The sequence below is a fragment of the Oryctolagus cuniculus genome, chromosome 3, assembly GCF_051225735.1.
Source record: "Oryctolagus cuniculus isolate XC-2025 breed Fujian yellow rabbit chromosome 3, ASM5122573v1, whole genome shotgun sequence".
Classification (NCBI taxonomy): Eukaryota; Metazoa; Chordata; class Mammalia; order Lagomorpha; family Leporidae; genus Oryctolagus; species Oryctolagus cuniculus.
This window is the reverse complement of record NC_142869.1, coordinates 89,245,402-89,262,057: the sequence shown is the minus strand read 5'-3', so window position 1 is coordinate 89,262,057 and position 16,656 is coordinate 89,245,402. Positions and strand designations below refer to the sequence as shown.

General features: G+C 42.0%; 1 protein-coding gene across 10 annotated transcripts in view; it reads left to right on the top strand.

The window, feature by feature from the left end:
• Positions 1–16,656, top strand: part of FMNL2 (formin like 2) — a 337,175-nt gene that overhangs the window by 247,846 nt on the left and 72,673 nt on the right. For all 10 annotated transcript variants that reach the window (XM_051849554.3, XM_051849553.3, XM_051849548.3 and 7 more), the window contains 2 exons: positions 12,381–12,489; positions 16,414–16,490. In XM_051849554.3, coding sequence (XP_051705514.1) covers positions 12,381–12,489; positions 16,414–16,490 — 186 coding nt within the window. The remainder of the gene's footprint in view (positions 1–12,380; positions 12,490–16,413; positions 16,491–16,656) is intronic.

The window sequence follows — 16,656 nt, the reverse complement described above, 5'->3', positions numbered from 1 at the left end:
GCTTTTTCCTCCCCATAACTTCCTCCCACCCGCAACCCTCCCTTCTCCCACTCCCTATCCCCTTCCATTCACATCAGGATTCATTTTCAATTATCTTTATATACAGAAGATCAATTTAGCATATATTAAGTAAAGCTTTCAACAGTTTGCACCCACACAGAAACACAAAGTGTAAAATACTGTTTGAGTACTAGTGATAGCATTAAATCACAATGTACAGCACATTTAGGACAGATATCGTACATGAGGAGTAAGTGCACAGTGACTCCTGTTGTTGACTTAACAAATTGACACTCTTGTTTATGGTGTCAGTAATCACCCGAGGCTCTTGTCATGAGTTGCCAAGGCTGTGGAAGCCTTTTGAGTTCGCCGACTCTGATCATATTTAGACAAGGTCATAGTCAAAGGGGAAGTTCTCTCCTCCCTTCAGAGAAAGGTACCTCCTTCTTTGATGACCTGTTCTTTTTTTTTTTTTTTTTTTTTTTTTTTTTTTTTTTTTTTTTGACAGGCAGAGTGGACAGTGAGAGAGAGAGACAGAGAGAAAGGTCTTCCTTTGCCGTTGGTTCACCCTCCAATGGCCGCCGCGGCCGGCGCGCAGCGGCAGGTGCACCGCGCTGATCCGGTGGCAGGAGCCAGGAGCCAGGTGCTTTTCCTGGTCTCCCATGGGGTGCAGGGCCCAAGCACCTGGGCCATCCTCCACTGCACTCCTTTGGCCACAGCAGAGAGCTGGCCTGGAAGAGGGGCAACCGGGACAGAATCCGGCGCCCGGACCGGGACTAGAACCCGGTGTGCCAGCGCCGCTAGGCGGAGGATTAGCCTAGTGAGCCGCGGCGCCGGCCGATGACCTGTTCTTTCCACTAGGATCTCACTCGCGGAGATCTTTCACTTAGGTGTTTTGGTTTGTTTTGTTTTTGTTTTTGTTTTTTGCCAGAGTGTCTTGGCTTTCCATGCCTGAAATACTCTCATGGGCTTTTCAAGGCTGAAATTTTTATTTGGGTTCACAAGAAGAAGGTTGAACTTGGTTTTGTTCTTTGTTTCAGCTTATGTGTATTAGGAGTGTAGTTTCTGACAAGATCCTGGTCTCCTGTTTTCTTCCTTCTCCTTCCCCTCATTTATACAACTCAGCTGTGATTTTATCGCTTTCATCATTAAGAGTTGTTGTGACTGCATTTCATTCTGCACGTGTTCCTTTTACTTGCTTCATTTCTTCTAAATTTTCCCTCTGGAAGTGTACTGAAGAATTTGACCCACTGTTAGCACAGAACCTGATTTTTCAAATGGGAAAAAGCAATAAAGATGAAAAAAAATTTTAAATGGTATTGCCAAAGCTTAACTTCCCTCTGCTCACCCCATGATATGGCAAATGCTGATTAGAATTTTCATTAACACCTAATTTAGAAGGAGAGAAGACATTGTTAAGGGAGTAGAAGAAAAAAGAATGGTTAACGAGACAGTCATTGTGTAAAACACACACGTTATTTCTGAGGAAGAAGAGATGTTTGAGACACTCCTTAACCTGGTAGAAAGTTGATCTGAAGATTTGAAATTGCAGAAAATGTAACAACCTTCTGTAAAATAGACTTTCTAAATTTGGCAGATTTTCCATAAATAATCTGTAGCTATAAATTTTTGGATTTTTTTTTATCACATTCGCAATCAGAAATAACTGGGGATGGGTTTGGTTGTCACATATCAGTTTTGTAGTTCTTTTTTTTTTTGCTTATTGAAAGTTATTAAAAGGGAAAAATACACTTTGATAAAAATGTACTTGGGTTAAGAATTTATAATCAAACTTTACAGTTTGGAATTTTTTATAATGGCTCTACCAGTGAAAATGGTGACAACCTTTAGTGATAGCTTGTGTACACACCATCCTAGCAGTTTGTCAAGTAATTCCTGCTAGAGAAAGATTGACTTCACTTGTTCCATCTTTTTTTTTTTTTTTAAAGATTTATTTTATTTATTTGAAAGTCAGAGTTACAGAGAGAGAGAGAGGAGAGGCAGAGAGAGAGAGGCCCTCCATCCGCTGGTTCACTCCCCATTTGGCTGCAATGGCTGGAGCTGCGCCAATCTGAAGCCAGGAGCCAGGAGCTTCCTCTGGGTCTCTCACATGGGTGCAGTGGCCCAAGGACTTGGGCCATCCTCTACTACTTTCCCAGGCCATAGCAGAGAGCTGGATCGGAAGAGGAGCAGCCGGGACTAGAACTGGTGCCCATATGGGAAGCTAGCGCTTCAGGCCAGGGCGTTAACCCACTGCACCACAGCGCTGGCCCCAACTTGTTCCATCTCTTTATTGGATTATTTCTTGAAGGATCAACTAACTAACTGAGAGAGACGATGTGGAATGGGAAAACAAGACACCTTGCCATTGTGTTATGGATTCTGATTGAGGAGAAAATAGGTTCTAGAACTTGCATCATATGTTGTGAGATTAAATTAAGAGTTTTTCGTTGACACGGTTGTGAATATTCAGTAAAGAGGTAAGACACTGAAGGTGACTCAGCAAATTTTTACAGCCATGGTCTACAGTCCGTTCATAGCTAAGATTTCTTGTGTACTTAATTCGTGAATGGTACCTTGCCATGTGTTGAAGATACAGAAAGATGTATTAAATAGTTGTGTATGATTCATGGCTGTTAAGGTACTTTTACCATTTATTATATCTTCATGATATCTTTGGGAGAAATTCAAATATTTTTAACCCATTTTACAGATGAGGAAGTTATACTGTAGGTAGTAAGTGGCACAGCTAGGATTTATTATCAAAGTCTTCTAACTTCTTTCTGCTATGTTGCAGTGTTTATCTACAATTTGAGAAAACATGTCTGTTAAATGTCAAGTGATTCAATCCAAAACTAATGATAGAGAAATCCAGTGGCTGGATTGAACAGACCCTAGAGTGAATTCATGAGACGTGGTTTGGGTAGGAAATAACAGTGAATGAAACGTGGAGGAGTGGCTTGCAGGTAGGGGCATGGTGTGAGCACTGGTTAGGTGGTGAGACCTCATGGTTCCCTTAAGGAAATGATGAGCGGAGTCTGAATGGAAGTGGTCTAGAGCCAGTTTATGTAATGTTTTTGAGGTCCAGGCTGTGGAACTGTCACTGTAGTTCATTACCAATGCTGTACTGAAGGTTTATGGAAAGAGGGGTTAATTTGGGATTAGCATGGAATAATTTTATTTATAGGTTGCAGTAGTGAGATGGATTTCATGGATACTTTTTGTCTAGAATATATCCTGATAAATTAACCACTCAATAGCAAATGATTCTGACAAAGTGAATATGATAAAAAAAATAATAAAATTAAGACTAACAGTAGTTTTTCATTCATATGATGAGTCAGCACCCTTCACTTAGTCCGTTTGGACAGTGTGTACTGAGGCCTTTTGACCACAGGCTGTGTTCTAGCTGCAGTCTGGTCTTCTAATGGGAAATAGAGACAAACAGAACATTTCGTATAGGATTTAATAAAAATTCATTTGGAATTTTGTCTCCTCTCCCTCCTTCTCCCCTCTCCTTTTCAGTTATAACAATCTGGACTCCACTGTTTCAGTCCTGTTTGTTTTGGCTATAGAGACAGTCAGAAAGGTGCTTGGCTCTTTTTTTTTTCTTTTAGCAACATTTATTTTATGAGTTTAATTGATAGAAAAAAATATGTCCAAGTGATGTCATGTCTGAAGGGTAAGAGAGAGGAAATCTAAAACCTCAAGTCTTGGTTGAAGTTCTATGAGCCCAGACTTTGGACTCATAAAAGACTAATACAATTATGCCAAATTATGTGACATACTGAGTTAGTGGTGGGTTTCAGTTTGGGTTGAACCATTACATCAGCTTCTAAGGGAGTTCTAATTCCTATTCTTTATTTACAGGTAGTTTGACATTTGAATAGTTTGATAGGCTCACTAAAAATACTTTTTTGTAAGAGAAAAGTATACGTTTTCTTGTTCTAGTTGCTGTTTAACACCTAGACATGTTGAATCTCCTCCCGTGGAAGCTCCATAGGAAGATCATGATAGACCCTTTTGCCAGTCTCTGGGAAATCTTGATTAATTTAGTTGTTCAAGGGGTTCTGCAGTCATGAGCAGTCTGTGGCTAACAGAAACTTGGGGAGAAAAGGGAAGCATTTAAATGTCTGAAAATACGTATATGTGTTGAGAAAACAGATGGGCAATCACTCATTTCAAGGCATCACTGGACTTCAGTTTTGATGTTCATTAAGTTCTTGGGAATTCACAGGTTTAGATCTGCAGGTAAATCCAGTGTTGGAGCTTTTGCCCAGGAGCAGAGATCTTCCAGAATGGTCATGAACTCTCCACTTTTCACTGCTTGTGTTTATGACTTTTTTGGTTTTAGTTTACTGCTTTGTATTCCTAAACATTAGAGACTAGCTCAAAATTATTGTAGCTTCCTGTTTGGGTTGCCTTGTGATGGGCAGTGCTTTAAGGCCAGCAAAAATTACTCTAACCAGAACTCTGAAGAAGATTTTATATATATATGTATATATAATATATATAAAAATAATATATAATATGTATAATATATTAATATATAATATATTAACATTAACATAATAAATATATAACATATATTTTATATATATATATACATGTATATATATAAAAAATTCAGGCTGTGAACACTTAACCTAGCAAGAGAAGTTTCTTAGTTTCTTTTTTTTTTTTTTTTTTTTTTTTTTTTTTGACAGGCAGAGTGGACAGGGAGAGAGAGAGAGACAGAGAGAAATCTTCCTTTGCCGTTGGTTCACCCTCCAATGGCCGCCGCGGCCAGCGCGTTGTGGCCGGCGCACCGCGCTGATCCGATGGCAGGAGCCAGGAGCCAGGTACTTTTCCTGGTCTCCCATGGGGTGCAGGGCCCAAGCACCTGGGGCATCCTCCACTGCACTCCCTGGCCACAGCAGAGGGCTGGCCTGGAAGAGGGGCAACCGGGACAGAATCCGGCGCCCCTACCGGGACTAGAACCCGGTGTGCCGGCGCCGCTAGGCGGAGGATTAGCCTAGTGAGCCGCGGCGCCGGCCTGAAGTTTCTTAGTTTCTAATCTGTAGTTAAGCAAATGCAAGAGATTGACTTTTCTGGATTTTCTTTGCTGACCTTACCTTTTGCATTCTTGAGTCAAAAAAATTGAGGTTTTGATTGCCTGGTTGGAGCTCACTAGTCAATCATTCTGAAGGTCTTTCTGAATATAAACACTTTTCACCGTGGCACCTGCCACAGCTTCTGCATAGGTGTCGGTACTCAATATGTGCTACAAGGCAGACTCATGGCCAAGCATGAAGTAGGTGGCTCAGGTAGCAGTTGTCATCGTAATCCTAAACAGTAACTCCTCTATATTGGCTTCTTTAAGGATTTTTTTTATAGTTTTTTATGCCTACCACTCATACTACCATCTACTTATAACTTTATTATTATTATTTCCTGTATATATAACCATTGGTATGTGCCTAAAACTAACATAAATGTGCAAAGAATTAGATTTTAATCTTACATCAATTTTGTATCTTTTTATAATCACAGAATGTTATGTATTCTTATTACTCACTATTCCAACACAGGATCTCATATTAGAATACTAGGAAATATTGAGAATTTTAGTTCAGAGCTTGGGAAAATAGCAGACAGCTCTTGAGGTTGATACTAGAAAAGGCCCTGAGACATTTGGTGATGTCAGTTTTCCTACTAAAAACCACTCCAACAATCCTTACAAATTGCAGGAGCTCCAAAAATTCAACCCAGGGCTGTTTGCTGCCTATTGGAATCCCATCTTATGTGTTCAGGCATGGAGAGACACACAGCTCTGCTTGCCAGCCTGCGAGGAACAAGGTGCGCAGGGTGGCAGGAAATAATTAGTCCCAGCGGGCCAGAGGTTGAGTCGCAGTTCCCAACCGCCTGCCCCATATATCTCATTTTCGGTTTTCCCTTTGGGATCTGAGGGAGTTCTCTCTAATCTTCCTATCTCAGGGAACCTGCCTCAAGTCACCAGGGACGTAACTGTCCCAGGACCTCCTATACCTGTTTCCATCGACTTGAAAGAACTGATATACTTCAGCCCAACAGGCTGGGCAGGAAGTGATCTCTCAGAGACAGGGGATGCCAGTGATCATGGCTGAGTGAGGACATCGGAAAATGCTCTCATCCAGAAACATGATCAGAAAACTGGCAAAAACAGCTAGGGTAAACTTTCTCAGGACTCTGGAAATGAAAGTCCTAGAGCGATCTGGGGAGCATCTGCTCCAGAAAGATGATGGAGTCTCAGAACAGCAAGCTTCGTGGCATTTTGACTTACTCAGTTCCCAGCCTTCCCTTTCCAGTTCCGCAGTGACCTTGAAAAGCAAAAGCTGCACAAGGGCACCCTGGCAGCCCCTGGAGGGAGCAGATTGTTGTCTGAGCAAACTTCCGAGCCCCACGGATTAAACTATGAGTTGAGATTCGAGAACTAACGGGGAAGAGAAAGAGGACCCAGGAGAGTGCATTGTCACAGAGGCCGATTTCACAAAGCTCAGTGAAGGAAGCCTGCACCATAGCTGTTGACAGAGTGTGGCTCACACTACATGGGACAGGACTAAGTGAAGCTCATTTGCCTCAGTTAGCCCTGAGAGAAACTGATGCTGACGCTTCTTGCTGGCGCTTCTAAAACATTCCGTGAATTGGAGAGACAGTCTCCAATTTGGCTCTGCTCAGAAAGTCTGTTTTATAATAAGTTTCAGGAAGAAAGCATTGCAGTAATCAGTTTCACTTTATGTAATTCTGTAAGAGAACACGTGCCAAGAGTATTGGTTTACCACAGAGGCACCCATACCTCCTGCTGAGTCACCATCCTAATCCTTGTAAAGCTCAGGTCTTTGTGAAGAGTTTATTTAAGTAGTCAAGCTAGGATGGTCAGTGCTTGTGAAAGAAAAAGGGAGTGTAGTCTAAAGGGCCATAACAGACCTGGATGCAGGCTGCCTTATTTACCATTTCAAAAGTCGTGGGGCCTGTGCTGTGGCATAGTAGGTTGATCCTCCACCTGTGGTGCCAGCAGCCCACGTGGACTTAGGTTCTAGTCCCAGCTGCTCCTCTTGCAATCTGTATCCCTGCTATAGTCTGGGAAAGCAGTAGAAGATGGCCCAAGAACTTGGGCCCCTGCACTCACGTGGGAGACCCAGAAGAAGTCCTTGGCTCCTGGTTGCGGATAGGTGCAGTTCTGGCCGTTGCAGCCATTTGGGGGGTGAACCAGCGAATGGAAGATCTTCCTCTCTGTCTCTCCCTCTCACTGTCTCTAAGTCTATCTCTCAAATAAAATCTTTAAAAAAAAAAAAGTTGTGCACATTGTTGAATCATGTACTTGTGTTAACATGATCAGGCAACAGCACCTTGTTACAACTACTATGGAACCTTAGAACTACTACTACTGGGCTGTTTGAATTTGTAAGTGGTGACAGAGTGTTGCGTGACAGTCTGACCCTCAATGAACCTGCGTAACTCCTAATGCTTGGTGTGGTTATGTGGCTCTCATCAGTCTCCCTCATCCATCAGCTGTGGAAGCTGTTTTTCACAGTCGGCCCTCAAGAGCAGAAGCAGTGGCTTTCATTTTCCCTTAGTGTTTAACAGAATTCAGCATACACAGTAGGTGCTTACTAAGATGAACTTTGGGGGCTTAACCAAGATTCGCTTTGATTTCCTGTAGCTGATGGAGAACACCAGGTGCCATCTCCTATAGGTTGCCCACTTTGTCTAGGTGTCCCTGTGTGGTAGAGTGACCAGTGAATAGTTATACTAATTCTGATGGCATTTTAGGGTCAACTTGGGGGATCTACTAAAAACATCTTCACAGAAAAGTGGTTATTAGATAATATCAATATCATATATTGGACTTGAATTTAAAACCTGCCCTCCCTCACAAAAGTGATTTACTCAGTTGGTAATTAAAGCAAATATACCAAATATCTAATTACAAAGGTTGTCAAATTCAATAAAATGTACAGGCTGGAGAATGGCTTAATGTCCATGCTAACCCTACAGTACAGTCCCTAAAATCTAGCCTTGTAGATTTAAGGTGATCCTAAATTGAGTCCTGAGTCATGATATTGAGTCATAATGTTGGTCAGGATATATTTGTTTAATGGGAGGAAATCCTTTCAGAATGAGAATAGAATAAAATTCCTTGTTGTGTTACAAAGCATCCTTGTTTTCCTGACAGGTGATGTATAGGATAAGAATTTGAAACCAAACATAGCCTGCCAAGTGGACCAGTCCTGTGTTCTGCAGCTCCTGCTTGGATACTGCTCTAGTTGACAAAGCCTCAATCCTGCAGAGTGAATTTATTATTGAGGGTTGGAAATAACATCTGTACAGGACTGAAGTAGAAAGTGTTGTCAGAATAACAGAACACAAACATTTGTGGATGGACTAGCCGGCATAGAAGGCTGTGGACAGTACATTTTTCTTGCGATAATCCAATACATTGGCCTTGAGCAGGTTCAGAAGCAACATATAGAATGTGACTGCCCTGAATCCTAGTGAGGAGACAGGGATTGTTCTTGTCTCATGTTGCTGCTTGCTTATTACTTGGACTTGCAGTTTTTACCTGTGTCAAGAGAGAATTGGAGGGCCAGCGCAGTAGGTTAAACCTCCGCCTGTGGCGCCGGCATCCCATGTGGGCACCAGTTCTGGTCCCAGCCCTTCCTCTTCCAATCCAGCTCTCTGCTATGGCCTGGGAAAGCAGAAGAAGATGGCCCAAATGCTTGGGCTCCTGCACCCACGTGGGAGACTGGGAAGAGGCACCTGGCTCCTGGCTTCGGATCAGCCCAGCTCTGGCTGTTGCGGCTATTTGGAGGGTGAACCAACGGAAGGAAGACCTTTCTCTCTGCCTCTTCCTCTCACTGTTTGTAATTCTACCTCTCAAATAAATAAAATCTTACAAAAAAAAAAAAAAAAGAATTGGAGTAGATGCTAGATCTTCTTTAGCCATCAGCACTATGGTTTTTATTATTGTTGTTACTGTTTGTGATAGTGGGATTTCTGTGGTAATGCTGTGATTTTAAATATTGTCTTTTATTCCTACTCTTTTTTAGTTTTAGTTTTGTTTTTTAAAATATTATTTGTTTGAAAGGCAGAGCTACAGAGAGGCAGAGGCAGAGAGAGAGAAGTCTTCCATCAGCTGGGCCGATCCAGAGCCAGGAGCCAGAAGCTTCCTCCCGGTCCCCCACGTGGGTACAGAGGGTCGAAGGATCTGGATCATCATCCGCTGCTTTCCCAGGCACATCACCAGGGAGTTGGATCAGAAGTGGAGCAGCAGGGACCGGTGCTGTGCTGCAATGGGTTAAAGCCCTGGCCTGAGGTGCCGGCCTTCCATATGGGCGCTGGTTCTAGTCCTGGCTGCTCCTCTTCCCATCCAGCTCTCTGCTATGGCCTGGGATGGCAGTAGAAGATGGCCCAAGTTCTTGGGCCCCTGCACCCGCGTGAGAGACCTGGAAGAAGCTCCGGCCATCTTGGGAGTGAACCAGCGGATGGAAGACCTCTCTCTGTCTCTACTTCTCTCTAACTCTTTCAAATAAATAAAATAAGTCTTTAAAAAAAAAAGAAACAAAAGAAGTGGAAGCAGCAGGGACTTGAAGCAGAGCCCACATGGTATGCCAGCACTGCAGGCAGTGATTTTACCCACTGTACCACAGTGCCAGCCCCTCCTATTTATACAAGCCAAAAATATGGAGAAAGTAACTTTTCTTTAAAAAAAAGATTTATTTTATTTATTTGAAAGAGTTACAGAGAGAGGTAGAGACAGAGAGAGAGGTCTTCCATCTGCTGGTTCACTCCCCAGATGACCGCAATGGCCAGAGCTGCGCCGATCTGAAGCCAGAAAGTAACTTTTAAGACAAATACCAAACATTTTAAGATATATGTCTCTTTTGTTTGTAAACATAGATAACATTATTAGAATGCTCATTTTTTGACATCTCATATTTTCTAAACTCCAATAGTAATAAATATGTGCGTGATATGTCATATTAAATGTATTTTAAATGCTGACCCAGAATAAATATATTTGATATTAACTACGAATATAAACATTTTAAATTTGGTAAATATAATATTATTCTAATTAATTTTTATTGTTTAACATTTATTTACTTGAAAGGCAGAGTTGCAAAGAGAAATACAGACAGACAAACACACACAGATAGATTTTCCATCCATCAGTTCGCTCCCCGAATGGCCACAACGGCCAGGGCTGGCCCAGGCTGAAGCCAGGAACTTCATCTCATTCTCCCATTTTGGTGCATCGGCCCAGGTACTTGGACCTTCTGCTGCTTTCCCAGACACGTTAGCAGAAAGCTGGATCGAAAGTGGAGTAGTCAGGACTCAAAACAGGCCCCCGTATGGGATGCTGCTGTCACAGGCTACAGCTTAACCTTCTCTGCCACAACACCAGCCCCTGTTGGGTTTTTCACAGTTTAAAAAACAGTAACAAAGATACTTCAGCTTCTTACAAAGAAACTTAACAATATAGATTAAGAGATGGATTAATAAATACAGGGAAGTAGTGTGCTGCCACTTTGTTTCTTAGAAAGTACTGTTAAATGCATAAGATTGGTCTGCTTGATGGAATTATTAAAATTTATTTGAAAAGTCAGGCAGAAATAATGGGACTGTGTAGAGTAATCTTAAGTCATCTTATAGAGTGGTTTATTTTGGTCTTCTGCAATCGGTGCTACACATGACTATAATTTCACAAAAAAAAATTGATTCCACTGATAAGACTTTTTTTAAACTTAATGACTTTGTTGTACACTATATCAATTGCTCTTGGTTGAAAATGAAAACTCTCTAATCAAGTGTTGTATATGGTTAACAAGTGATTCCATTAAAGAAATACAAAACTGAGATTAAAGTAAACTAAAGGTAGAGGAAGGGAAAGAAGTTCAGGTGTAGACTACCATTGATTGGGTCAGGCCGATGCTGTGTTTATTGTTGGAAGTTGCACCAGCCTCTCGGAGACCTCCACGGAATGTGCCAGCACCGTGCTGAGGCTGGGGCAGTGGAGCAGTAGCGCAATTTATAGTTGTGTGTTAGCTGTTGAAATTGGGCTTACTAACACCAAAATCTGAATTTGTTTCCTAAACTCAACTTCATTGTTTTTGCATTCAGAACTGAATGAGGCCAACTTCTTTTGGTGAAATATTATTTCCAAGTGCGCAGAAAGCAGGAAATCCTTGAATGAAGCCACGTTCTTATAATTCCTGTTAGGAAACTCAGGTTTTTTCAGGTTCACTGAGACAATTGGCTTATTGAGAAGACTTTCAAAAATTTATTCAGTTCAGTTGCAGGCTTATGTGAAATAATCACCTTTTTGTGTTCAGTGGTCTTTTTGAAAACTTCAGTTTTCAACGCCTCTCCGGCGGCTTTGGAACTTTTGAAAGCTGTCAGTATTACTCATACTGTGCTTAATTTTTTTAATTAACGAGGCCTTATCTGATTTTGTGGAACATTTATTATGCCGCTGACTCCCTTTACAAGAACATAGTTGAAGGTTTTGAAATTTGCTTTTGCTGTAGGCTTGGAGTTGCAGAGAAGGCTCATCTGTGTTACTGCTCAGGGGCATTAACTTCGAGTTCATATCAGAGCTGTCAGTGCTGTCATCTTTTCTACGTGCATCACATTACCTGGCCAGTTAATTACTTCTTGCAGGTTTTGATAAATCTACAGAAAGGAGGAAGGCAGCTTGGAGATGTAGGAGCTATGGAATTAATGCTAACACTAACATACTGACACATCAACCCTTTAAATATCAGCATATTGGATCAAACATTAGGTCAGGGGTCAGGATGTTGAAGCATTTGCATCTTATTAACTTTTCGGGATCTAATATTATAGGCTGAAATTAAAGTTGCTAAGGTACAGTGTTGCCTAGGTTTTAATGCCAAAGAAGGACTTTGGAGAGCAGTTGTGAGAAGATGCAGTGAAAGTCTGGCCAAGTAGTTGGAGGTGTAGGTTTCACTAGGTCTAGGTCTATGTTTTCACTGCGTCGCTAGTTTGTTGGAGGTGCAGTCTATGTGCATGTTGTCTTGGATCACCTCTGCACATCTAGTTTAGCCTGCTGATAAGGTGTCTGGGATTATTGCTAAATCTAATGTATAGTCTGATTTGTTATGTACTCTGAGTATGGTTGACTTTCACTGTCCCTGGCCTTTGGAGATGGTGACCAGTACACAGAAACATGTGGGCTTCTGTCCACAGCAATAGCTTTGTGATGATGGATTTGCTGATGGTGGTTTTGATCTGCAGTCCTTATTTGGGTGTAGGTCAAGAACTGTGTCCTTAAGTGCATGTGCCTATGCTGAGAAAGTAATGTCTCATTTTATAGATGTTTCCCTTTTTGTTTATAGATATAATACTTTGCCAAGCAGAAGAACCCTGAAAAATTCAAGATTAGTGAGTAAGAAAGATGATGTTCATGTCTGTATCATGTGTTTACGTGCCATCATGAATTATCAGGTATGTTTGTGCTTCTGGTCCTTTAAAAATATCTGAATTAATTAGCCTTAGATTTTGTTCCCTTTGATTTCTTTGCAATATTTCTATTTGAAGTATATATCGGGATTTAATGAGATTCTGCTGAAAAAGAAAGGTCTAGTTCATTGCAATACTCAAAATTTTAATTCATTGCCCAGTATTTTAATTTTCATTTTATTTATTTGAAAGGCAGAGTTATGGGAGTTATGGGATACAGCAGAGAGAGATCTTCCATCTGCTGGATCATTCCCCAAATGGCCGCAAAGTCCAGAGCTGGGTCAGACAGCAGCCAGGAGCTTTGTCTGAGACTCCCATGTGAGTGCAGGGGCCCAAGGGCTTGGGCCATCTTCTGCTGCTTTCTTGGGTGCGTTAGCAGGGAGCTGAATCAGAAATGGAGTAGCCAGGACTCAAACTGGTGTCCACATGGGATGCCGACATTGTAGGCAGTTTAACCTGTTATGCCACAACCCCGGCCCCGTTGTCCAGTGTTTTAATTAGCACTCATACTTTACAATGTATTTAAAGGAAAGATATTTTTCTCCTACAGCAATAAACTTGCCCAGGTTACTTGGTAAACATTTGTGACATTAAAGACAGAGTAAGTGTCTAGTATGGGCAGTAATAGGACAACTGGAGGATACTGGACTGAGCTGACTAGCACTGTGGGTGGCTCACGGTTCTCAACGGGATGTATGGTGAACAGGCAGAACAGTGCAGTTCATGTCTTTGGACTCAGTGATTCCTAATATTTCCAAGAAGTTCCTGGAAGATTGTTGTTAAAAATGCAGATTGCTTCCTCTGTTGATTGTATGCTGGATTGTATGTAGGCTGAAAAACCCTGGAGCTTGTTTGGTGGATTCATTCTAACAGTAAAGTAGAAGTCAGAGGCTGGAGTATATCAGGTGAACTGACAGGATCATAGGTGCAGTTGGGTAAGCAAATTAGGGGTAAGAGTTTTAGAAGAATGGAATTTAGATAGAAAAATGGAATTTTATTTCCATTGATGTGATGCTGCAAGTAGAAATGGACAGTAAATATACAGTTAGAGGGTTGATATTAGCCTTCACATCCAACATAAGGGCACCGAACTGGAGGCTAGCACTGTGGCGTAGCAGATGAGACTGCCACCCGCGAGGCTGGCATCTCATATGGGTGCTGGTTTGAGTCCTGGCTGCCCCATTTCCAGTACTGCTCCCTGCTGATGTGCCTGGGAAGGCAGTAGAGGACAGCCGAAGTGCTTAGGTCCCTCCACCCATGTGGGAGACCTGGAGGTAGCTCCCGGCTCCTGGCTTTGGACCAGCTCAACTCTGGTCGTTGCTGCTGTTTTAGGGGTGAACTTGCAGATGAAAGATCTCTCTTCTATCTGTGGCTGTGCCTTTCAAATAAATAAATAAATCTTAAATAAAAAAAGGTGCTGACCTGAATGTAAAAAGGAAAACATACATTTGTTTTTCTTTCCATTAGTAGTTTTTGGGCTTTAACACACACCGTGTTCTAAGTACTCAGTAAGCACCCTAGGGAATTTATTTTCTAGGTGATGGGAGACAGATGATAAGCAAATGCAGTGGTACAATACATAGTGTTCTAGATAATAATGGCAATGAAATGCAGTGAAAGGCTCTACTTCCGTGGTGCGTTTTACAGCTCCCGTGCTTTTAAACCTTTCAGCTCATGTATGCCTCACAACATTCCTGTGAGATTGGTAATATTACTCTCCATTTTACTGCTGAGAAGCTTAGTCACAGAGAAGTTGAATAATTTGCCACAAATCATCTAGCTAATAAGTGGTAGCGTCAAGATTTCAACCCAGAGAACCATTACCATGTACTGTAGAAAAGATAATCTGAAAATAGGAATAGGAGGTGCCAAAAGAGTGTGTGGCATTTTAAGTAGACCAACCAGAAAAGTGCCACTGAGAAGATAATATGTAGTAGCAGCTGAGTCAGAGGAAAAGTGAAAGGGTATTGTGGAAAGAAGATTCTAGGCAGAGAGAAGGACAAGTGCAAAAGCCCTGAGGCAGGAATGAGTCTGAGCTGGCCAAGGTCTAGGCGTGAGGCTAGACTGGCTGGATCACCATGACTAAGAGAAGAATAGAAGGTGAAGTCAAAGGTAACAGGAAATCCTGACTTTACAGGCCAAAAAAAAGGACATTGGATTTATTATGATTGAAAGTTTGTTGAGGGGTTCTAAGGACGTGATCTGACACTTGAAATTTACTGTGCACACTATGGCTTCTGTGTTTAGAATGGACCTTAGAGGGCAGAGGCAAGAAGAGTTAAGGAAAACAGAGGTGGTGATCAGGAGTATGGAAGCAGAAAGGGTGAGAGGCTGCCGTATTCTGGTATTTGCCTTGAAGATGTGGTGAGGGAGATGTTCAGGAGCAGAGGCTGGCACCGGTTTTTGTCGCGTACCTGTGAGATGGTGTTGCTATGCACCACGATAGAGAATGCTGCAGATGCGCAGAGTGGAGGATTAGGAATTCTGTTTCAGGTAGTTTAACTTTGAGATGCCTACTAGCATCCAAACAGTGATCTCAAATGAGTATTCAGATATGCCAGTATGGACTTCAAGGTGGAGGTCTAGACTGGAGATACACACTTGGGAGTAGTTAGCATAAAGACAACATACAAAGAAGGATGAATGCTATCAATAGGGGAAGACAGAGAAGTAAAGGGGTCCAAAACAGGAACCTGGGCACTCTGTTTAAATGCCAGGAAGATGAGGAAAAATTGGCTAGAGAGCCAGAGAAGTAGCCAGAGTGGTAGGAACCAAGTGAAATGGTCCAAGAAAGGAGTGCTCAGTTGTGTCAAACACCCCTGCTGAGCCACCCATGATGAGGAGTGGAAACTGGCCATTGGCTTTGAGTGAAGTATGCGACACTCATGGTCTTGGCAAGAATAGTGTCACTGGAGTGGTGAGGATGGAATGGCTCACTGGAGTGGTTTCAAGAACCAGTGGGAGGAGAGGAATTACAGGCTGCGAGTGTTTGGACTGTACAGATGGCAGGGAAATGAGAGGCAGTAGCTGGACACTTTAGTATCCCCAGAGATTTTTGATTGTTATTTAAGATAAGAGAATTTGCAGCTTGTTTTTATGTCAATGGAAATTCATCAGTAGACAGGGGAGAGAAGAATAGGATTATTTCTGGTGAAAAGGAGTATGATCAAGGACTCCAGTGGAGGGGTTGTCCTTAGATCAGAGCAGGAGTGAGTTCACCTTGAGGAAGAGGGGAGGAAGCCAGCCATAGATCTGTATGGGTGAACTGATGTGGAGGGAGCTTTGGAAGTTTTTTCTGACGGTTTATATTTTTTCTTTGTGTGGGGAAATAAGGTCATGACCAGAGAATGGTTTTGAGAGAGAAAGAACAATTCAACTCAGCAGAATCAAGAATTATTGTTGAGCCTGTTATTGAATTTCTTTGTGTGGAAGGGTTAGGCAACATTCCCCAGAGCAGGGCAAGTTTTTCTACCCTGTGGGATCTGGTAGGCATTGCCTAAGGAAGGGAGTAGACCCTAGCTGCACAATGAGGTCAACTGAAGGCTTAAATAAAATTCAGATGCCAGGGCCCTGTCAGGGGGATTCAGAATAAATTGAGCTGAGGTGGCTCTTAGAAAATCAGTCAGTGCTTTGTTTTGTATAGTCCTTCAGGTCATTTTAATGAGCAGCCAAGGTTGAGAATCACTGGCTAGAGGTTTTTCACCATTTAAATAAACAGACATGTGGTTCATTCTTGCCAACGATTGATCCCTTGATAGTGGCATCATTCATGACATTTTTAGAGACAGACATGATGACACATCTGCATTCATGAAGATGTGAGTTATATTAGGTAGAAACTTCAAGAGTTTTGATTTTTGATAAACATTTACAGTCTCCTAATGCTTTGTTTTGTTTGTCACATTTCAGTATGGTTTCAACATGGTCATGTCTCATCCACACGCTGTCAACGAGATTGCACTAAGCTTGAACAACAAGAATCCCAGGTAAGCCTCCTTGGTAATGTGCGTGTCTAAAGCTAACTAGGGAAAACCAACACCTGGTCAGCACCTCACCAAGTTGGATTTTAGAGGTCTTCAAGTGTGAGTCTCTGAAATAAGTTTGGCTATAAACTTTTGTGTGTGGCCCTCTTTCTTCCAGCCAAGTGGTGTT